The sequence below is a fragment of the Coffea arabica genome, chromosome 5c (assembly GCF_036785885.1).
Source record: "Coffea arabica cultivar ET-39 chromosome 5c, Coffea Arabica ET-39 HiFi, whole genome shotgun sequence".
Classification (NCBI taxonomy): Eukaryota; Viridiplantae; Streptophyta; class Magnoliopsida; order Gentianales; family Rubiaceae; genus Coffea; species Coffea arabica.
Window position 1 is genome coordinate 7,427,139 of NC_092319.1, and position 23,961 is coordinate 7,451,099.

Sequence of the window (23,961 nt, forward strand, 5' to 3'; positions counted from 1 at the left end):
CGTAGTTACACTCGAAATGGGACTGAGTGGCCTTATTCAATATTGTAGCCTCTTAAGTCCTGAATATGCCTGTAAGATTTTAGGTCAAAGGGATTAGTGTATCATGAGTTATAGATGAAATACTCAAGCCTGTTTTGAACATCAGGTTCTGTGCGTTTTTAGTTTAGCTTCTGCCCATCACTTTTTCGATTTTGATACCGTACGATCTGGGTGTTGAATCCTTCATAAGAAATGTAGATCTTGGTTTTAGCTTCGAAACGGTATAAAGTGCGTCGAAATCTGAGTTTCGTAGCTTCCGTTATGACCCAAACAAGATCAATCGTCAGAACTGCCTTTGAATCTGGACAGTTCTGACGGGTACTTTGACACTCAATTTTCATTCTGTTTTGAGTGGATTCAGGTCTTGGCCAAAACATCAAAGTTTTAGCCTTATGTCTCATCTTTCTAATGCCTTTGGAATTTTCTGATTTGGATTTGTGACCTGGGAGTTACGGTCCAGTAAACCTACCCTGTCCGTTATTTTGGAGTGCGAATTCCTGGAACGGTTTTCTGCACTTTCGACCCATCTTTGTTCAGATCCGGAGTTAGGGGTCTTCATGAAAGTTATATACTTTTCTCTTAGCTTCGCAACGGTACCTCATGTACCTTGTTTTCTGCACTCATAGCTTCGATTATGCTCAAAACAGTTTTGACGGCAAAATGGCTAGGCCGCCATTCCCGTTTCCGTGTGCCGTTTCCGCACTCGTATGTGCCGATTTTGCCGTTTTGCTTGTTTTAGGCATATTACTAACCGTTTATGATATTATGTGACGCAATCTTCTATTTCAGACGGTGGTGAGCTAGGTGGAGCCGTTGGGGCCTACTAGCTACTCCTCGCGGCACAAATTTCGAACTTTTGCTCTTTTGTTCATTGTGTAAGTATTCAGGTCGCTCTTACGTGTTAGTTGCTTATGTGTTTCGATATGTATGAAAAGGGTACCTAGGCGAGGGTGTACTTTATCGCACTCGACCTAAACCCTAGTTTGCGCACATATTTGTACATGACATATGTATATGAATCACTTTTGGAACTAAACCCCTTAAACTTGTGGCTCGGGGTGACTTTTGAATAAATTTTGTGAAGTTTGTGAGTTTGGGGCCAGATCTCATGACCTAGATGGACTATTCGAGCCGGTTAGGGCTTGGTCGAAGTCAGTCCAACCTGGTTTGAGATCACCAAATTTGTGAATCCGGTTCACCGATTATGTGGACCAAGTTTGTGACCCAAGCTTGTGAACCAAACTCAATTTCGTTCGCTCGAGCAAGTTTGTGAGGTGCCTGGCCAGAGAGGGTGATAAGGTGTACGGTGGGAGTACAAGTGAAGTTCTACGGACCATTAATTGTAGTCGACGGAGTGTCGGCAGGAGATCATATATGTCACATGAATTGGCTTTGGAGCCACCTGTATCCTTATTATGTGATGTTACTTTTCTGCTTTTGCTTTACTCTTACTGTGTAACTGTTGTTATGTGAAATTTACGCTTTCGCCCCTGTTTACTTACTAACCATATAACTTACCCCTTTCTTTTTGTTTTCCTTAGCAGGGGCTGACGCGGGGACTTTTGGCACGTACACTAGTATAGTTAGGTTTGATTGTAATAGTTGGACATATAGTATGTTTGTTTTTGTTTTGGTGGTTTGTATAAGAACCCTCCTTAGGGTCTATCTTCTGCTGGTTGTGGTTATAGTATATTAGAGTGGTTTGACTCGATACTTTTGAAGATGTAAATAGAAATTTTGGTGGTTGTATATATTATAAATAGTTCTCTTTTGGTTTAATATAGTTTTATTAGTTTTGTGTTTCGAGTTTTGGCGCGAGTTAGGCAGACGTCCCGCCGATACCCTAGGGTTCGCCTTTGGGAGAAGCGGGGGCGTCACAGGTAGTATCAGAGCGCCTAGATTAGAGGACTTGGGCAAGTGGGACATACACAATAGGCACTAGGCATATGTGACCCTTTTAAGTTGAATGATATATTTTAAGCTGAAATGCCGGTTGACTGACGACTTAATGTTTTGTAGGTATGTATCCGGGCAGTTCGAGTGGTGCGGGACCCAGTGGCATGGGACCGAGATTTTCGAGTACGAGAGACGTAGAGGATCGAGTGCTGCGTAAGCGGGGATCCGCTATCGGCAGATACCTGGAGAGCCTTACACTTTATACTCCCCTTTTGGTCAGGTGGCGCACCGACCTTGTGGATGTTGGTACACATACTGTTATCCTGACGAGGTCGTCCTGGCTGTGGACGACGAGCGACGCAGCCTACTTAGACAGCTAGACGAGGTTAGAGAGGTTGGCCTTGGGCAGGCGATGCGTATTAGGGACTTGGAGCAGGGTCTCCGAGAGGAGAGGGAGAGGACGGACGCTTTGCACCGTCAGTTTCAGGACACACACCAGCACCTCTTCGCTATGAAGAGGCAGCTGAGGGATAGGGCTCGGAGTATGTCTGTCGACTGCGAGCTCCTACTAGATCTAACCGCAGAGGCACCGCCATGAGCCACCGGTCCAGAGAGGATGGACGAGGTGGACACGTTAGGTTCCGTTGGGAACCTGGGCCCTAGGGGAGGCGATTAGGGTCGCTTTTGTATTTTTGTTTAGCTAGTGTATGACTTTTGTTAAAACTAGCATTACTACTCTCTTTTGTTATTTGGTTGGCTGACTAGATTTTGGAGCCAATGCTCATTGTACATTGGATTTTGTACCGACTGGAGGTCGGTAATGTGTAAATCTTTTGGTGTGACTTTGTAAATATATGTATATATTTGAAAAACATTTTAAACTTATCTTTTGTGTGTCTTCTGTACATACACTTTACGTTCGTACTTTTGCTCATAACCTGGATAATAAGTATACGTAATATTCCGATCTATAGATTTTTGCACTTAAATGGCCTCCGGTACTCGAGGTGGAGGTAGAGGGCGAGTACGAAACCCTGAAAGGGAACAAGGACAAGAGCCAGATCAAGTAACTACAGCCATTCAGCGGATGGCTGACTTGCTATAACGTAAGGTCGATCATCAGGGTCAGGGCCATGGGAATGTTGTTGGAAACCTTGGAAATAATCCGAGTAATCACGAAGGAGAGGACCGTGCTTTAGAACGGTTCCAAAAATTTGCGCCCCCTAAGTTTGTAGGTGGAGCCGACCCTGACCTAGCGGAGGATTGGATGGACCGTATGCTAGATTTTTTGCCGCGCTTAGGTACTCGGAGGAACGGCAGATATCCTTTGCTGCTTTTCAATTTGAAGGGGCCGCCCGAGCCTGGTGGAACGTGATTAAAATCAAGTGGGAGCGCGAACAAACCCCCTGAACCTGGATCAACTTTACACGGAAATTTAATAAAAAATATTTACCACCTATTGTGCAAGAAAAACGGGAAGATGATTTCATCCGCCTACGTCAAGGGGCATCGAGTGTGGCGCAATACGAAACTCGGTTTACGAAACTTTCCCGTTTTGCCCCAGAGCTGGTGCTGACGGAGCAAAAGCGAATTCGCCGTTTTACCCAAGGCTTAAATGTGGAGATCCAAGAGGCACTAGCAGCTGCACAGTTCGACACGTTTAGCCAGGCACTAGAAAAAGCACAGCGGATTGAAACTGCCAGGGGACAGGTTAAAGCCTTCCATGACCGGAAAAGGAGGCAACCCAGCTCGAATGACTCAACAGTTGGACAGAGTTCGCGGATCGAGCCACCTGCTAAGACAAGTAAAGGCACAGACGGTCCACGACCTACAAGAACCCTGAACAATTTTGAGCGAGGTCCGGTAGGACAAGAGCCCCAGAGGAGCGCCCAGCGTAGAGGGTCTAGTACGGCCACTAAACCAACCTGTGGTTTCTGTGGGGGCAATCACACCAATGAAAATTGTTGGAAAAATAGTTCGGTACGGAAATGTTTCAAATGTGGTAGCACCGAACATCTGATTGTCCGGTGCCCCAAGATGCAGAAGGAAGGACTCAAGCCACCGACTGAAGGGACTACAACGAAGCCGTCAAATGCAGGGGAAAATCGACCCAAAGGGCCAGCAAGAGTGTATGCAATGGGTCAACAAGAGGTGACTGAACCTTCGGCGGGTTTCGAAGGTACGCTTTGACCAAATAATTAATTTCGAGGACGAAATTTTCCTAAGTGGGGGAGATTGTGAGGCCCCAATCAGTTCGTAAGTTGATATTAAGGTTTTAGGGCTAAGGAGAAATCCTAAACTCGGCTAAGATTGAAAACCCTAACTTTGCTTATGATAAAACCCTAGTTTATGCGGTATTCTAGTGTGTGTTTTAGCACAAGAAAAAAATAGGATTCGTTATAGTTTACAGAGGTTTAACAAGTTTGAAAATGGTTAGTAAACTCTGGATTAGTAAACCTCTAGTATTACAATATTAGAAAGCTTAAATAGAGTTTTATTTATCGCCCGCCTTTTCCACATTTTCTTTATTAGAAAAATTTCCCAGATAGTTTTTATGAGTAAATATATATTTTAGATTATTTTTCTAGTATCGGTTAGTTTTTGAGAAATTAAGAACGTATATCGGACGTGGGACCCACTAGTGCGGTAAGTTCGAAAAAATTCGGCCGATTATGTTAAGTTTCGGATACTAGGTTTAATTTATCGGGTGTTAAGAGATAATTAGAGAATACTTTATGGATTAGAGTGAGAGGGAACAAAGTGATAGACTTGCATTAATGGAGGTGACAAGTGTCACCCTTGGATTAGTCCTTAAGTAAGACTACTATTCCTTGTCTTACCATTTGGTTAAAATATCTCAAAAATTACCAAAAATTCACTCTTTTCTTCTCCATCTTGGCCGGCCTTCTCTAGCAAAGGAAGAAAGAAAACTCTTCAAAGTTTTGGCTTCCATCTAGCTCAAATCCTCCAAAACAATCACTTAAACTTGTTTCTACTCCATAAAATCTCTTCATTAGGTGTTAGTGAGTTGTTTGGTGAAGTGTTTGGGGAAGCTAAGGTGACAAGCAACTCTCCCTCTCTTGTTTTACTAGGTGAGTAATGAATGAACTTTCTCCTTCACCTAATGAAGTTTAATTTGTGCTTAGTGGTAGTTAAAATGTTGAATTTTGTGGTTTATTTCTTGATTTTGGATGAAGTGTGAAGTTTTCCATTTATTGGTGATATTTCTGTTTATATATGAATTTGATGGTGTGGCCTTGTATGATGATTGGCAATGACCTAAAATGAGGCTAGTAGGTGTAAATGATTGTTAATTGCAAGCACTTTTTGGTTTGGAGGGAAATTTGGAAGACTAGGGTTTCATACCCTTCAATTCTGTCCGGTTTTGTATCTCCTGGTTAGAGGCCGAATTGGCCTTAGCTTAAAACATAAAAGTTGTAGGGAATGACATTTTAGAAGCGCCTGCAAAATTTCAGGTCAATCGGAGTAGCGCAGAATGAGAAAAGTCGAAATTACCCTTGCTGTCCTGGTTTTACCCGAATGTAAGAATTGCGCCTGTAATTGGTTATTTTGGCTGGAATTGCTTCTGAATTGGTTGTTCTGGTATTCTAATGAAATGTAGCCCTGTTTCTAAGCTTTCGTATGGCTCTAGAATTTCTGGATTTGGACTTATGTAGGCTGTTTTATGATGTTTGTACTAGAATACGGTTTGTGAACCTGTTTTGCGATTCTGGTGTAGTATATTACATTTTTGACGTAGTTACACTCGAAATGGGACTGAGTGGCCTTATTCAATATTGTAGCCTCTTAAGTCCTGAATATGCCTGTAAGATTTTAGGTCAAAGGGATTAGTGTATCATGAGTTATAGATGAAATACTCAAGCCTGTTTTGAACATCAGGTTCTGTGCGTTTTTAGTTTAGCTTCTGCCCATCACTTTTTCGATTTTGATACCGTACGATCTGGGTGTTGAATCCTTCATAAGAAATGTAGATCTTGGTTTTAGCTTCGAAACGGTATAAAGTGCGTCGAAATCTGAGTTTCGTAACTTCCGTTATGACCCAAACAAGATCAATCGTCAGAACTGCCTTTGAATCTGGACAGTTCTGACGGGTACTTTGACACTCAATTTTCATTCTGTTTTGAGTGGATTCAGGTCTTGGCCAAAACATCAAAGTTTTAGCCTTATGTCTCATCTTTCTAATGCCTTTGGAATTTTCTGATTTGGATTTGTGACCTGGGAGTTACGGTCCAGTAAACCTACCCTGTCCGTTATTTTGGAGTGCGAATTCCTGGAACGGTTTTCTGCACTTTCGACCCATCTTTGTTCAGATCCGGAGTTAGGGGTCTTCATGAAAGTTATATACTTTTCTCTTAGCTTCGCAACGGTACCTCATGTACCTTGTTTTCTGCACTCATAGCTTCGATTATGCTCAAAACAGTTTTGACGGCAAAATGGCTAGGCCGCCATTCCCGTTTCCGTGTGCCGTTTCCGCACTCGTATGTGCCGATTTTGCCGTTTTGCTTGTTTTAGGCATATTACTAACCGTTTATGATATTATGTGACGCAATCTTCTATTTCAGACGGTGGTGAGCTAGGTGGAGCCGGTGGGGCCTACTAGCTACTCCTCGCGGCACAAATTTCGAACTTTTGCTCTTTTGTTCATTGTGTAAGTATTCAGGTCGCTCTTACGTGTTAGTTGCTTATGTGTTTCGATATGTATGAAAAGGGTACCTAGGCGAGGGTGTACTTTATCGCACTCGACCTAAACCCTAGTTTGCGCACATATTTGTACATGACATATGTATATGAATCACTTTTGGAACTAAACCCCTTAAGCTTGTGGCTCGGGGTGACTTTTGAATAAATTTTGTGAAGTTTGTGAGTTTGGGGCCAGATCTCATGACCTAGATGGACTATTCGAGCCGGTTAGGGCTTGGTCGAAGTCAGTCCAACCTGGTTTGAGATCACCAAATTTGTGAATCCGGTTCACCGATTATGTGGACCAAGTTTGTGACCCAAGCTTGTGAACCAAACTCAATTTCGTTCGCTCGAGCAAGTTTGTGAGGTGCCTGGCCAGAGAGGGTGATAAGGTGTACGGTGGGAGTACAAGTGAAGTTCTACGGACCATTAATTGTAGTCGACGGAGTGTCGGCAGGAGATCATATATGTCACATGAATTGGCTTTGGAGCCACCTGTATCCTTATTATGTGATGTTACTTTTCTGCTTTTGCTTTACTCTTACTGTGTAACTGTTGTTATGTGAAATTTACGCTTTCGCCCCTGTTTACTTACTAACCATATAACTTACCCCTTTCTTTTTGTTTTCCTTAGCAGGGGCTGACGCGGGGACTTTTGGCACGTACACTAGTATAGTTAGGTTTGATTGTAATAGTTGGACATATAGTATGTTTGTTTTTGTTTTGGTGGTTTGTATAAGAACCCTCCTTAGGGTCTATCTTCTGCTGGTTGTGGTTATAGTATATTAGAGTGGTTTGACTCGATACTTTTGAAGATGTAAATAGAAATTTTGGTGGTTGTATATATTATAAATAGTTCTCTTTTGGTTTAATATAGTTTTATTAGTTTTGTGTTTCGAGTTTTGGCGCGAGTTAGGCAGACGTCCCGCCGATACCCTAGGGTTCGCCTTTGGGAGAAGCGGGGGCGTCACAGGTAGTATCAGAGCGCCTAGATTAGAGGACTTGGGCAAGTGGGACATACACAATAGGCACTAGGCATATGTGACCCTTTTAAGTTGAATGATATATTTTAAGCTGAAATGCCGGTTGACTGACGACTTAATGTTTTGTAGGTATGTATCCGGGCAGTTCGAGTGGTGCGGGACCCAGTGGCATGGGACCGAGATTTTCGAGTACGAGAGACGTAGAGGATCGAGTGCTGCGTAAGCGGGGATCCGCTATCGGCAGATACCTGGAGAGCCTTACACTTTATACTCCCCTTTTGGTCAGGTGGCGCACCGACCTTGTGGATGTTGGTACACATACTGTTATCCTGACGAGGTCGTCCTGGCTGTGGACGACGAGCGACGCAGCCTACTTAGACAGCTAGACGAGGTTAGAGAGGTTGGCCTTGGGCAGGCGATGCGTATTAGGGACTTGGAGCAGGGTCTCCGAGAGGAGAGGGAGAGGACGGACGCTTTGCACCGTCAGTTTCAGGACACACACCAGCACCTCTTCGCTATGAAGAGGCAGCTGAGGGATAGGGCTCGGAGTATGTCTGTCGACTGCGAGCTCCTACTAGATCTAACCGCAGAGGCACCGCCATGAGCCACCGGTCCAGAGAGGATGGACGAGGTGGACACGTTAGGTTCCGTTGGGAACCTGGGCCCTAGGGGAGGCGATTAGGGTCGCTTTTGTATTTTTGTTTAGCTAGTGTATGACTTTTGTTAAAACTAGCATTACTACTCTCTTTTGTTATTTGGTTGGCTGACTAGATTTTGGAGCCAATGCTCATTGTACATTGGATTTTGTACCGACTGGAGGTCGGTAATGTGTAAATCTTTTGGTGTGACTTTGTAAATATATGTATATATTTGAAAAACATTTTGAACTTATCTTTTGTGTGTCTTCTGTACATACACTTTACGTTCGTACTTTTGCTCATAACCTGGATAATAAGTATACGTAATATTCCGATCTATAGATTTTTGCACTTAAATGGCCTCCGGTACTCGAGGTGGAGGTAGAGGGCGAGTACGAAACCCTGAAAGGGAACAAGGACAAGAGCCAGATCAAGTAACTACAGCCATTCAGCGGATGGCTGACTTGCTATAACGTAAGGTCGATCATCAGGGTCAGGGCCATGGGAATGTTGTTGGAAACCTTGGAAATAATCCGAGTAATCACGAAGGAGAGGACCGTGCTTTAGAACGGTTCCAAAAATTTGCGCCCCCTAAGTTTGTAGGTGGAGCCGACCCTGACCTAGCGGAGGATTGGATGGACCGTATGCTAGATTTTTTGCCGCGCTTAGGTACTCGGAGGAACGGCAGATATCCTTTGCTGCTTTTCAATTTGAAGGGGCCGCCCGAGCCTGGTGGAACGTGATTAAAATCAAGTGGGAGCGCGAACAAACCCCCTGAACCTGGATCAACTTTACACGGGAATTTAATAAAAAATATTTACCACCTATTGTGCAAGAAAAACGGGAAGATGATTTCATCCGCCTACGTCAAGGGGCATCGAGTGTGGCGCAATACGAAACTCAGTTTACGAAACTTTCCCGTTTTGCCCCAGAACTGGTGCTGACGGAGCAAAAGCGAATTCGCCGTTTTACCCAAGGCTTAAATGTGGAGATCCAGGAGGCACTAGCAGCTGCACAGTTCGACACGTTTAGCCAGGCACTAGAAAAAGCACAGCGGATTGAAACTGCCAGGGGACAGGTTAAAGCCTTCCATGACCGGAAAAGGAGGCAACCCAGCTCGAATGACTCAACAGTTGGACAGAGTTCGCGGATCGAGCCACCTGCTAAGACAAGTAAAGGCACAGACGGTCCACGACCTACAAGAACCCTGAACAATTTTGAGCGAGGTCCGGTAGGACAAGAGCCCCAGAGGAGCGCCCAGCGTAGAGGGTCTAGTACGGCCACTAAACCAACCTGTGGTTTCTGTGGGGGCAATCACACCAATGAAAATTGTTGGAAAAATAGTTCGGTACGGAAATGTTTCAAATGTGGTAGCACCGAACATCTGATTGTCCGGTGCCCCAAGATGCAGAAGGAAGGACTCAAGCCACCGACTGAAGGGACTACAACGAAGCCGTCAAATGCAGGGGAAAATCGACCCAAAGGGCCAGCAAGAGTGTATGCAATGGGTCAACAAGAGGTGACTGAACCTTCGGCGGGTTTCGAAGGTACGCTTTGACCAAATAATTAATTTCGAGGACGAAATTTTCCTAAGTGGGGGAGATTGTGAGGCCCCAATCAGTTCGTAAGTTGATATTAAGGTTTTAGGGCTAAGGAGAAATCCTAAACTCGGCTAAGATTGAAAACCCTAACTTTGCTTATGATAAAACCCTAGTTTATGCGGTATTCTAGTGTGTGTTTTAGCACAAGAAAAAAATAGGATTCGTTATAGTTTACAGAGGTTTAACAAGTTTGAAAATGGTTAGTAAACTCTGGATTAGTAAACCTCTAGTATTACAATATTAGAAAGCTTAAATAGAGTTTTATTTATCGCCCGCCTTTTCCACATTTTCTTTATTAGAAAAATTTCCCAGATAGTTTTTATGAGTAAATATATATTTTAGATTATTTTTCTAGTATCGGTTAGTTTTTGAGAAATTAAGAACGTATATCGGACGTGGGACCCACTAGTGCGGTAAGTTCGAAAAAATTCGGCCGATTATGTTAAGTTTCGGATACTAGGTTTAATTTATCGGGTGTTAAGAGATAATTAGAGAATACTTTATGGATTAGAGTGAGAGGGAACAAAGTGATAGACTTGCATTAATGGAGGTGACAAGTGTCACCCTTGGATTAGTCCTTAAGTAAGACTACTATTCCTTGTCTTACCATTTGGTTAAAATATCTCAAAAATTACCAAAAATTCACTCTTTTCTTCTCCATCTTGGCCGGCCTTCTCTAGCAAAGGAAGAAAGAAAACTCTTCAAAGTTTTGGCTTCCATCTAGCTCAAATCCTCCAAAACAATCACTTAAACTTGTTTCTACTCCATAAAATCTCTTCATTAGGTGTTAGTGAGTTGTTTGGTGAAGTGTTTGGGGAAGCTAAGGTGACAAGCAACTCTCCCTCTCTTGTTTTACTAGGTGAGTAATGAATGAACTTTCTCCTTCACCTAATGAAGTTTAATTTGTGCTTAGTGGTAGTTAAAATGTTGAATTTTGTGGTTTATTTCTTGATTTTGGATGAAGTGTGAAGTTTTCCATTTATTGGTGATATTTCTGTTTATATATGAATTTGATGGTGTGGCCTTGTATGATGATTGGCAATGACCTAAAATGAGGCTAGTAGGTGTAAATGATTGTTAATTGCAAGCACTTTTTGGTTTGGAGGGAAATTTGGAAGACTAGGGTTTCATACCCTTCAATTCTGTCCGGTTTTGTATCTCCTGGTTAGAGGCCGAATTGGCCTTAGCTTAAAACATAAAAGTTGTAGGGAATGACATTTTAGAAGCGCCTGCAAAATTTCAGGTCAATCGGAGTAGCGCAGAATGAGAAAAGTCGAAATTACCCTTGCTGTCCTGGTTTTACCCGAATGTAAGAATTGCGCCTGTAATTGGTTATTTTGGCTGGAATTGCTTCTGAATTGGTTGTTCTGGTATTCTAATGAAATGTAGCCCTGTTTCTAAGCTTTCGTATGGCTCTAGAATTTCTGGATTTGGACTTATGTAGGCTGTTTTATGATGTTTGTACTAGAATACGGTTTGTGAACCTGTTTTGCGATTCTGGTGTAGTATATTACATTTTTGACGTAGTTACACTCGAAATGGGACTGAGTGGCCTTATTCAATATTGTAGCCTCTTAAGTCCTGAATATGCCTGTAAGATTTTAGGTCAAAGGGATTAGTGTATCATGAGTTATAGATGAAATACTCAAGCCTGTTTTGAACATCAGGTTCTGTGCGTTTTTAGTTTAGCTTCTGCCCATCACTTTTTCGATTTTGATACCGTACGATCTGGGTGTTGAATCCTTCATAAGAAATGTAGATCTTGGTTTTAGCTTCGAAACGGTATAAAGTGCGTCGAAATCTGAGCTTCGTAGCTTCCGTTATGACCCAAACAAGATCAATCGTCAGAACTGCCTTTGAATCTGGACAGTTCTGACGGGTACTTTGACACTCAATTTTCATTCTGTTTTGAGTGGATTCAGGTCTTGGCCAAAACATCAAAGTTTTAGCCTTATGTCTCATCTTTCTAATGCCTTTGGAATTTTCTGATTTGGATTTGTGACCTGGGAGTTACGGTCCAGTAAACCTACCCTGTCCGTTATTTTGGAGTGCGAATTCCTGGAACGGTTTTCTGCACTTTCGACCCATCTTTGTTCAGATCCGGAGTTAGGGGTCTTCATGAAAGTTATATACTTTTCTCTTAGCTTCGCAACGGTACCTCATGTACCTTGTTTTCTGCACTCATAGCTTCGATTATGCTCAAAACAGTTTTGACGGCAAAATGGCTAGGCCGCCATTCCCGTTTCCGTGTGCCGTTTCCGCACTCGTATGTGCCGATTTTGCCGTTTTGCTTGTTTTAGGCATATTACTAACCGTTTATGATATTATGTGACGCAATCTTCTATTTCAGACGGTGGTGAGCTAGGTGGAGCCGGTGGGGCCTACTAGCTACTCCTCGCGGCACAAATTTCAAACTTTTGCTCTTTTGTTCATTGTGTAAGTATTCAGGTCGCTCTTACGTGTTAGTTGCTTATGTGTTTCGATATGTATGAAAAGGGTACCTAGGCGAGGGTGTACTTTATCGCACTCGACCTAAACCCTAGTTTGCGCACATATTTGTACATGACATATGTATATGAATCACTTTTGGAACTAAACCCCTTAAGCTTGTGGCTCGGGGTGACTTTTGAATAATTTTGTGAAGTTTGTGAGTTTGGGGCCAGATCTCATGACCTAGATGGACTATTCGAGCCGGTTAGGGCTTGGTCGAAGTCAGTCCAACCTGGTTTGAGATCACCAAATTTGTGAATCCGGTTCACCGATTATGTGGACCAAGTTTGTGACCCGAGCTTGTGAACCAAACTCAATTTCGTTCGCTCGAGCAAGTTTGTGAGGTGCCTGGCCAGAGAGGGTGATAAGGTGTACGGTGGGAGTACAAGTGAAGTTCTACGGACCATTAATTGTAGTCGACGGAGTGTCAGCAGGAGATCATATATGTCACATGAATTGGCTTTGGAGCCACCTGTATCCTTATTATGTGATGTTACTTTTCTGCTTTTGCTTTACTCTTACTGTGTAACTGTTGTTATGTGAAATTTACGCTTTCGCCCCTGTTTACTTACTAACCATATAGCTTACCCCTTTCTTTTTGTTTTCCTTAGCAGGGGCTGACGCGGGGACTTTTGGCACGTACACTAGTATAGTTAGGTTTGATTGTAATAGTTGGACATATAGTATGTTTGTTTTTGTTTTGGTGGTTTGTATAAGGACCCTCCTTAGGGTCTATCTTCTGCTGGTTGTGGTTATAGTATATTAGAGTGGTTTGACTCGATACTTTTGAAGATGTAAATAGAATTTTTGGTGGTTATATATATTATAAACAGTTCTCTTTTGGTTTAATATAGTTTTATTAGTTTTGTGTTTCGAGTCCTGGCGCGAGTTAGGCAGGCGTCCCGCCGATACCCTAGGGTTCACCCTTGGGAGAAGCGGGGGCGTCACATCTTCCCCATGAATGTTCTTATTAGTTCTTTACCAAAGCTCCTTTAAAGTGGCAGGGTAGCCTTCATGTAGGTCCAAATTAAAGGTTCCTGATTTCAAACCCATGGATGAATGTAGCCATAGTGACCTCATGCACTAGATCGGGAATATGAAAGCTCTCACCATTATAGCAGCCCAAGTCGGACCGGAGAGACTCATCCGGTTGCTACTTTATATTCGTGAGATAAGCGGACGTCTTCATAATTGGCCGAGAAGAGATAAAACGGTGGACGAATTGGCCCACCAATTGTTCTAATGAAGAAATGCTCTCCAGTTCTAATTTTTAGAACCATTTTCGAGCATTGCCTTGGAGAAAGTGAGGAAACGCCGTCACATCACGACGTTTGAGATCCCGTACAGTCTAAATGCCGATAAGAAGGCATAGACATGGTCCTCGGGATCTCCCTTTCCATTGTAAAATGGAACATTGGGAAGGTTAAAGTTTGCTGAAAAACTTCTTCAATAATGTCAGGAGTGAAAGGAGAAGTTCGCATGTAATCTCTATAAAGAGCCAAGTTGTACCTAGACCTTTCGCCCGTGTCCTTCCTCTTGAAGGGGTTCCTGAGCAGCGCTTCAAAACTAAGGACACTTTAGAGTGTACTTTGCTTTTCAATTTAGAAAGGTTCTTTTCTTTCTTCCTCCTAGAGTGATGGTCATCAGAGTCATCCTCGGAAGAAGACGAAGGAGGCTCTTCGGGCTATTTCTGAGAAGATTCAGCCCTATCCTTACCTTTTATATGCCTAACAATCTCTTCAAAGAGACCTAGATTAGAGGCCATGAATTCGGTCACTCGAGTTATGGCATTGCCGTGAGACTGTGAGTTCTCTAGGATCTCCTGAGAGACTACCGATTCAAACTTAGACTTGGATTTTTTTTTGTCGAAAAACTATAAGCTTTGAGCTTCAGAATAAAGACAAGTATAGCTTAACTAACATGTCGGCCTTCTCATCCTTTCGACCTATCAGAGATCGATGAAAAGCTTTTTTATCGCCGCAGCAGCATCATCTGCTTAAAGAGTTCTTTTCTATTTTTCTATCTTCCATCTATCCATTTTTCTTTAGTTATTCACTAGAGCAATTATCATCTGGAAGTCGATCCGGGGCAAGTGTTCGGATCTATTATGACATAGCCATGAGGCGCTCAACGCACTCCCTTGGATCAGCCATACGACCCTCAGAAGTTGTGAATTCTGGTTTCTATGATTGGAGCGAGTCTTATCCATGAGTAAGGCAACTGTATTTAATTGTTCAGGTTCCCACAGACGGCGCCAATTGTAGAGTCATGATCAAGATTCCCGAGATAACGACAGATCTATAAACTCTAGTTCGGATTTCTTGCATGATATTAGAAACAAAGTCGGGGCTAAACCCCCAGTTTGACTCTGATGTTTAAATTAGTAAGAGTTGACATTTCGAGAATGAATTGCCAAAGAAGAGAGTTAAGAAGCAGTTACCTTTGAGATTGAAGAAAATGGGGTATTTGTAGTAGAACCTGGGAGGTATCCTTGGGAGCCGGGCTGCATTAATGGGATAAGATGCGGCAATAGGTCGGGTCTATGTCTGCTGTTGTATGAGCATAGTCTTGTAACAACCTGTGAAGTGTCATATCAATCATTTCTTAGCGTAGGGGTACTCTACTGACAAGACCTCAATTACAAGATCATTTCTTGGATCGAAAAGGGTCTAGGAAAGGAGATCATCTCAGGAGATTATCTTGAGTACTACAGTAATTTTTCAAGATCTAAAATAGAAGACAAAAGAAAAAGAACAAAAGAGAACAAAGGAGAAGGTCTTCATCAAGGAATTGAAAACAGAAATCGTCTTGAAAAAGAAAAAAAAACGCTAGGGATGGTTGGAAGCTTGGATACCGTCGTCTAAAGTTAATGATGCCTAGAACCCGTGTTTGAAGTTATATTTGGCTTTGACCTTGATGTTTTAAATAATCATACATACACTCCCAAACTTCTAGACTTATCCTCTTGAAAAAAAATTACAATCTATAGTTGAATTTTAAAAGCGTTAACCAATTAAAAATTTTATTTTCGTGATTTATTTAAAATCCTTACTAAGTAGTTGATATTGATTTATCATTTGCTGAGTTTAGAATTTGATGGGTAAGGAATATGATGGTGAAAATGAATAACTCCTACATTTATAGTCATTTTTCTATGTTACTATTTACTTGTATAAAATTAATATGTATTTATGACATTATGATGATGTCACCCGATTCTTAGACCGTTTTGATTCGAATATATTCTTGACCCCTGAGTTTGACCGAGTCACTATTCCATCTAAGTTTTAAAACATAGATTACAACAAAATATTGATGAAAAGTTACACCATTCAAAGTAATTATTGATGAAAATGTTAACTGTATTAAATAATGTCTATTATACTTACCTAAAAAGGGTATTTTATACTTACTAGTAACAAAGTACATTAAATTAAATAAGGATATTTTAGAAAAGTTAAAAATTAACTTTATTTTTCAATTGAAAAGTAGACTATAAATTGAGATGGATAAGAAGGGAAAACAAACCTATCAAAGTGGGATGAAGAGATTATCACTTGACGCCTCAACTCTTTATTGGACAAAATTAACCTTGCATTATGCTGATTTTCCCCCTTTGTCTTTTTTCTTTTTTCCAAATTAGTTTTCTTTTTTCTCAAATTTTTGTTTTTGAGCAAATAAAAGATTTCTCTATGCATCAATTTCCTTTTCTTAAAATTTTTTATCAAATAATTAAAATTTTAGTGCATTTATAATCTATTGCTTAGATGTAGAGATCCTAAACAAATTTGTCTCTTGTATGTCTTATAATTTATTCTAACCAAAAATTTAAGATGTCCATAGGATATGGCAATAGGAGCAAGGAAAATACAAGGGCGGGGTGGGGATGGGGGAAATTCCCCTTGCCCATCCCCCTTTAAACTTCTATACCGGATTGGGATGACTATGCTCTCAAGTTTTTTTTTTTTTTTAAGTTTTTTGAAGCGTATGGAATAAAGGAAAGGAGTTTTTCAGTGCATTATCCGATCTGCCAACATTGATGACACCCAAGGGAGGAGAACTCTTGAATAGGAAATCAAGCTAGCAAGCAAACAGTGAATCCTTATGTTGGGTTGTAATCAAACCAAGTTGCTCGCGAGTCTCATAAAAAACTCGACTCGAACTCAGTCAACTGAGTTTGAGCAGCTGGATAGACCCTAACGAGTCGAATTCGAGTATCCAGTAGCAAGACTCGAACGCTTGTCGAGCCTTATTGAGTTTTTTAATTTTTAATTTTTTAATATATTATTATTATGAAATTGCCCTTGTGCCCACAAGAGTGGTTGAATTTATGAAAAGGTTGTATGAATTTTTTTGAAGGGTGATAATGCCTTTTTGCTCAAAAATTATCAAAAAAATGAAATTCTCAAATCTTCCTGACTCGAGCTCGATAAACCTCGCTTTGACTTGAACCCATGTGAGTCGAGTTTGAGTTCTATGAGCAATGCATCGAGTTCGAACTTGAACTCTAGTAATGCTACTTGCTCAAACTCGAGTTTAAGTAATGATAATCACAGTTTGCCTTGCATCGGAATTGAGAAGCTAAGACCCCAAAAAAAAGAGGGAAAGAAAGACTAGTTTATGTGGAAAAATTACTCCTCTATACAGGTCCAAAAATCCAAGATGGTAGAAAATCTAGGGTGACAAAAAATGTATGTTGAATCTGTACCCAAAATATCACCATCGCACCAGTATCCTTTCCTAGCATTCTGTAGGGTGATAATCCAAGAAAAGCTCCATAATTCATCAAAGATGACACCTAAGCTAGAAGTCAGGATCTTGCATGACTTACTAAGCATGAAATTTTTGTGGGTCCAAATTATTGAATCCCAAAATCAGTCCTTAATCTGAATGTTCAATCTTCGTAACCAGATGGAATGCAAAATCATGTGAAACAAATCAAATCTTTTAGGAGGTCCATTTATCACAAAATGCCTTTGCACTTGCTTCAATCTTCTATGCATCCTTATGTACTGAGTCTGAGATATACTAGTCAATATTTTCTTGATATTAGTAATGTCTTTCACTGCAACTTCAACAGAGAATGACTTCCAGTTTAGTACATCACTGAAAGGTGGCACATAGCTATCAGAAATCAAAACAGGAATGCATTCTGCATAAATTGCTTCGACCACTCTGGGACTAGCAACTTCATATCCACTAGGACACAAGCAAAATTTGCTTTTCCTCAGCATTGATTCATAAGAAACTCCTGCAGGAAGATTGTCATATACTTGTATGTCTTGATCTTTTTCTTTCCATTGCTCTAACAGAAGGTACCTGATGTGGCCGTGCAGTCGGCCGGCAAAGAATGCAAGAATTGGTCTTCTTGAAGGTGAGGGACCTCCTATAAGTCCTGTAATTTCCCTTGTTCTGAGATGAATTTCAAGTAGCGAAACATCTTTCAGAGGATTAAAGCCTTCAGATGTATTTGCATTGCACAAAACTCTGATCGAATTGTTAAACAGTTGTGGAACATAGCTTGTTGAGTAAGGCCCCTGAAAATCAGAGAAATTTTGAGCAGGTTAAGCATGAAAAGATCAATGTGAAACATATTAAAAACATGAATCCTTTTCGTTGATTTTACTCACCCAATCATGGCAAGATAACATAAAGTGATCTGCACCAAGACTTCGATTCCAGAAAGGATGTTTACCAGAAATTAGGCCTATATAGTCAGCAAGGGTGTGACCAATGGCTTGTCTATCATGGCCACCAGGTTCATACAAATATTGTACCATAGCAACCACGCTAAATGGCAGGAAATATACAAGGGCATCATCAGGATTCTTTGTTCGATAAAAGTTTCCCTTTTCCATTTCATGGATGAACCTTCCTTCAGTGGAGTATATACTCTTGCACGGTCCATCGTGGAACATTGGAGGTTCTCCTTCTTCATATACATAAACTTTGAAACTCTTCTCCATTTCTAAATGGCTTCTGAAGTTTTCAAGCAGATACTGAAGTTAATGATAGATTGAATTAAATATATCCAAATCAAGGAGAAGATTAGGAAGTTTGTCAAATTGGAATATACCGGTGGAATCCATTGGCGTTTATGTACATAGGGCCGTGAGGGACATAATCAGCATCTTCATGTGTTGATATCATGCTTCCATTTTTAGGTGCTTCTCTTATTGAATATCGGGCCTTTGATAAGATTGTTTCAAGCCTCTCTAACTTGTTGTACCTCTTATTGAATGCACTGCTAGAGACTTTTGAGATGCTCGGTTCTGACAAGCTAGCCTCTCGTATTCGTTTCTGCGTGGATAGTAAACAACAGTGTCTCCAATTGATCATACATTACAATCATAAAAATACGAACATTCAATAAAAAGAGAAAAGATGCGCTTACATGTAAAGGTTGAATTTGATCTTCAAGCACAACCTTCTGATGAAATGCACTGTTTATAATTGATAGATTAGATGGAACTTCAGCCTCTCTATCCAAATAATCATATTTGAACTCTTCATTGAAGGATTTATGAGAATAGGAACTGTAAAATCCAGCATAACTCCAAGCAAATTGAGCAGAAATTGGCAAAAAAGACTTTTCAGGACCTAATATGCAAGCAATTATGGAGATCAGAGCCAAAGGGATGAAAAACAAGAGAACAACAGTTGAAGAAAAGGAGAGCAAAGGTGAGAAAAGATGCAGCTTTCTCTGAGGCGACAACATCCTCAAAGCACCTCTGCTGTGGCCTCTCGAAAATTCCTCTTAATACTTTGGCTACAAAGGTTGATAGAATCAGTTCATATTTGCTCTGTAGATTCTTGATTCATTACTTTCTCACAACTTATTCCTTGCTGCACACAGGCGTTATTCCTGATTGTAGTTAAAAAAAACTGGCAGAAAAGGTTGGTGATGGCAACTGGCAACTGCAAGCTTTATGCCTTTAACGGTGATGATGCATAGTTTCTGTAAAGTTGAAAACTGTAGATGCCAAAAATAGCAGGTGATCTAGACTCTCCTAAAGTCCCTAAGCCAATTTATCTTTGAGCTCTGTATCCTGTTTATCTTTCTTAGCTAGAATCCTTTGCTTGATTTCTAAGGTCAACATAATATTCCGCCTCACTTTCCACTTGTATATACCTTGATGAAGATGCAAGCAGTCGTACTCGTGAAAACCAGAAAAAGGCAAAATCTATGCTTTTAATACTTTAGCAACTTTGTAGAACTCAAAATTTGAAATTCTAGGAATATCAATGTGGATTATAGAATTGAAGGAACATAAAAATCTTTCACAAAAATATGTGGGAGGAAGAACAAAATACTCAACTGACAATATTATTTATGTCTCGAATTAATGAATCACGAAAATAAAGTTCTAACAACTCTTAGAAATATACCTTAGCAAGTAACCTATTTATAGCCCCCAAAACTTTACACAAAACACTCAACTATATCATAGGAAATTACCATCAGGAAACTACCCAAAACTTGACTATACAAAGACAACTAGAAATTAATTAGGAAGGCTTGGTTTAATTTGCTTGTGCAAATTTTAAGTTTGAGAGTAATGGATTTTGCCTCTTTAGGTATTTCTTGCATACTACTCTAAGATCCGTCTATGGTTTTGAACTTTCGATGCTACAAGTAAAGAATATAAAAGTTCATTAAAATATTAACTTTTAACTTTTCCACTTTCTTTCCTTCTCGTACCATTAGAGTAGATCATTTTTCCGTTTGACTAGAAACTAAGCCTGAATGTCAACATTGGAAACTCAGAATGATCTTTCGCAGGGGTCAATTAGGTGAAACAATTATTGTATGTTGGAACTAGTAAAAGCCACCCACACCAGTGGATGTTTTTGTTAAGGGATAATTGTAGAAACCTCCTCTAGATTTCTGACATTTGCACTGACCTCCCCTCTAGGTTTAGAAATTGCATTCACCTCCCCTGAACAGTAACAATTCGTTGTAGAAACCTCCCTGACAGCTTTTGTAGAAATGAGATAAGAAATTTCTTCCAATTTTGCCCTCTTCTTGCTTGACAATTATTATTTGCTTGACAATTGCTTAACTAATTATCTAATTAGTTAATAGTTAAACTAATTAACTATTAACTAATTATTTAATTAATTATTAACTAATAAACTAATTATCTAATTAACTAATTTCTATTTATCTAATTAACTGTTTAACTAATTAACTAATTAACTAGAGCTGTTGTCTATCCGAAACTAACAAACTATTTGCATGTTAAACTAATTGACTAATTAGCTGCTTAACTAATCAACTAATTAACTAACTAACTAATTAACGAACTATTTGCATGTTAAATTATATGCAGTACGCATTACCTATTTAAAGTATCAGCCCTTTATAGGTATTTTACTTTCAAACATTTAATTTATGATAAAAACATCAATGTTTGTAAGTAAAATTCGAAAAGTGTTACAGTAATATTCTTACAAAAAGGGAGGGGCATAGGGCCATAAATTAAATGTTTGAAAGTAAGAATATTGATATATTTTTTGTAACACTTTTTGAATTTTACTTACAAACATTGATATTTTCATCATAAATTAAATGTTTGAAAGTAAAATACCTATAAAGAGCCGATACTTTAAATAGGTAATGCGTACTGCATATAGTTTAACATGCAAATAGTTTGTTAATTAGTTAGTTAATTAATTAGTTAATTAGTTAAACAGTTAATTAGTTAATTAGTTTAACATGCAAATAGTTTGTTAGTTTCGGACAGACAATAGCTTTAGTTAATTAGTTAATTAGATAAATAGAAATAATTTAATTAGTTAATTAATTAATTAGATAATTAGCTAGTTAATTAGTTAAGCAGTTAATTAGTTTAACATGCAAATAGTTTGTTAGTTTCGGATAGATAATAGCTTTAGTTAATTAGTTAATTAGATAATTAGATAAACAGAAATTAGTTAATTAGTTAATTAATTAATTAGATAATTAGTTAGTTAATTAGTTAAGTAGTTAATTAGTTAATTAGTTTAACATGCAAATAGTTCGTTAGTTTCGGACAGACAACAGCTTTAGTTAATTAGTTAAGCAGTTAATTAGTTAATTAGTTTAACATGAAAATAGTTTGTTAGTTTCGGATAGACAACAACTTTAGTTAATTAGTCAATTAGATAAACAAAAATTAGTTTAATTAATTAATTGGATAATTAGTTAGTTAATTAGTTAAGCAGTTAATTAGTTAATTAGTTTAATATGCAAATAGTTTGTTAGTTTAGGATAGACAACAGCTTTAGTTAATTAGTTAATTAGTTAAGCAGTTAATTAGTTAATTAGTTTAACATGCAAATAGTTTGTTAGTTTCGGATAGACAACAACTTTAGTTAATTAGTTAATTAGATAAACAAAAATTAGTTAATTAATTAATTAGATAATTAGGTAGTTAATTAGTTAAACAGCTAATTAGTTAATTAGTTTAACATGCAAATAGTTTATTAGTTTCGGACAGACAACAGCTTTAGTTAATTAGTTAATTAGATAATCAGTTAATTAGATAAATAGAGATTAGTTAATTAGATAAATAGAAATTAGTTAATTAGTTAATTAATTAATTAGATAATTAGTTAATTAGTTAATTAGTTAATAGTTAATTAGATAATTAGTTAATAGTTAATTAGTTTAATTATGCAGAAATAGTTTGATTAGTTAATAACTATTAACATTTAGATAATTAGTTAATTAGTTAATTATTAATTAGATAATTAGTTATTAATTAATTAGATTATTAGTTAATTAGTTAAACTCTGCAGAAATAGTTAATTTAGTATAATTTTTATTAACAAATGTTTTGTTGGGTTTGATGAAAGTACTCATCACATTCATTTGGTAAAAATAAATCATGTCAGGGGTACTTTAGTAAATTGACCCACTTTTGCCTATTAAATTGCCTCCAACTTTTGATAGGGGAGGTCAGTGCTATTTCAAAATTGATAGGGGAGGTCAATGCTATTACTATAAAAGTCAGGGGAGGTTTCTGCAATTATCCCTTTTGTTAAACATATATATATATATATAGAACGTCTCTGTAAATTAATATTCGATAAATTAATAACCTCTATTAAATAATAATTTCTCTCAGTCCCCATTTAGACTAATAAGCTAAATGAATAATTTTAATAAAATAAGAAGATAATAATTTTTTAAAAACCTTATATAACCCTTTGGTCTCATTCGTGTCATAAATTAATGATTTACTTAAATTACATGCCATATTTTCCTAAAATATGAATCTATTATTGTTTTTTTCAAAAATTTAAATCTACATGAATCTCATCTCTAATTTTTCTTGTTGCATCTAAAAGTTCTGGACTTGAATTCTCATATTCAAATAAGAAATTAGAAAGAGTTATTGATGCTTTGAGTACTTCCTTCCGCATAACAAGCTCCTAAGCTACTATACTCGCATAATGCTTTATGCATTTGATCAATCATGGTTGATTTATCAATACCTTTTAGATGGAAAGCCATAATTTAATAATAAGATATGTAAGAAGACTTTCTTGTCATTTATATGGATATTGTTAATTTGATTCATTTAATAAAATAGAAGTAGTTATCTATCATTTAGTATTTCTAAATCTTTTTGGCCTCTCGATAATAAAAAAATAATATTAGTTATGTATGTGTATTGAAGACATTAACAGAATTAAATTATACTTGCAAATCAAGTAAATATGGATCGGTTTATATTTTTGAGACTTTTAGCCTCCTTTTATTAATAGAATAATTTATATTTTTATTAAACAAAATAAAACTTTAGTTGATTAAATAAGCGCGTTTCTTGGAATTGTAAGTATACTTGATAAATTAATAAATTATTAATTTATCAACTAATTAATATCTCTCTAATTTAATAGAATTTGTATAGTTCCAAAATTATTAATTTATAGAGGTTTATTGTTTATCTTATTTTAGGATTAATCTTATATACACTATTACCATTAGATATATGACACATGTGTAAAATTTGAATTTTAAATTCAAAATTTGCTAATGTATCATCTATCCAACCATGATAGTGTATATAATGACAGTGTATGTAAAATTTACTCTATCTTTTATATTGTGTATCATTGCTCTCTTTTCTTGTTTCCACCCTCTTCAACTCCATGTTGCAAGCAGATAAGGGTTGAATTTTGAGCAATACACTGTCCGCGGAATAAGGTGTTTCCCAAGCTTCCAAAAGGGGTGCCTATCCCTCCTTCACGTCTTGCAAAGGTTCCTCCACCACCTCCACCCTTAGGCTTCCAAAATGGGTGCCTATCCCTCCATCGGGGTTCTTCAAAGGATTCGCCATCGCCACTCCTGTTAGGGTAACCTGTGGATCAAGAACCTTAAATAATTGGTATCCGGTTCCTGAGACATATTTAAGTCTAAATAATAAAAGTAACTTCTTGTTATCAGTGCCTAGATTGCATAACTAGGTGCTTCTTCAATATGACTATCCCCCAATAAAATTTTTGCTTATATATTCTCGTTAGCTTTTTTATTTACTTGCCAAGATATTTAAAAAAATACGTGATTCATCTATTGCTGATGGTTGTGAATTTTTACTTTTAATCATATTTAGTCTCAAATTA

At 38.4% G+C, this 23,961-nt stretch overlaps 1 protein-coding gene across 1 annotated transcript; it reads right to left on the bottom strand.

Moving 5' to 3' along the window:
• Positions 1 to 17,222: 17,222 nt before the first annotated feature.
• On the bottom strand, positions 17,223 to 18,642 carry LOC113689127 (probable glycosyltransferase At5g03795). Its single transcript, XM_027206953.2, has 3 exons — positions 18,425 to 18,642; positions 17,979 to 18,327; positions 17,223 to 17,885 (listed from the first exon to the last, which is right to left on the bottom strand). The coding sequence occupies exons 1-3, from the start codon at positions 18,496 to 18,498 to the stop codon at positions 17,223 to 17,225; spliced, it is 1,086 nt and encodes a 361-aa protein (XP_027062754.2). The 5' UTR covers positions 18,499 to 18,642.
• Between the last annotated feature and the right edge of the window lie 5,319 nt (positions 18,643 to 23,961).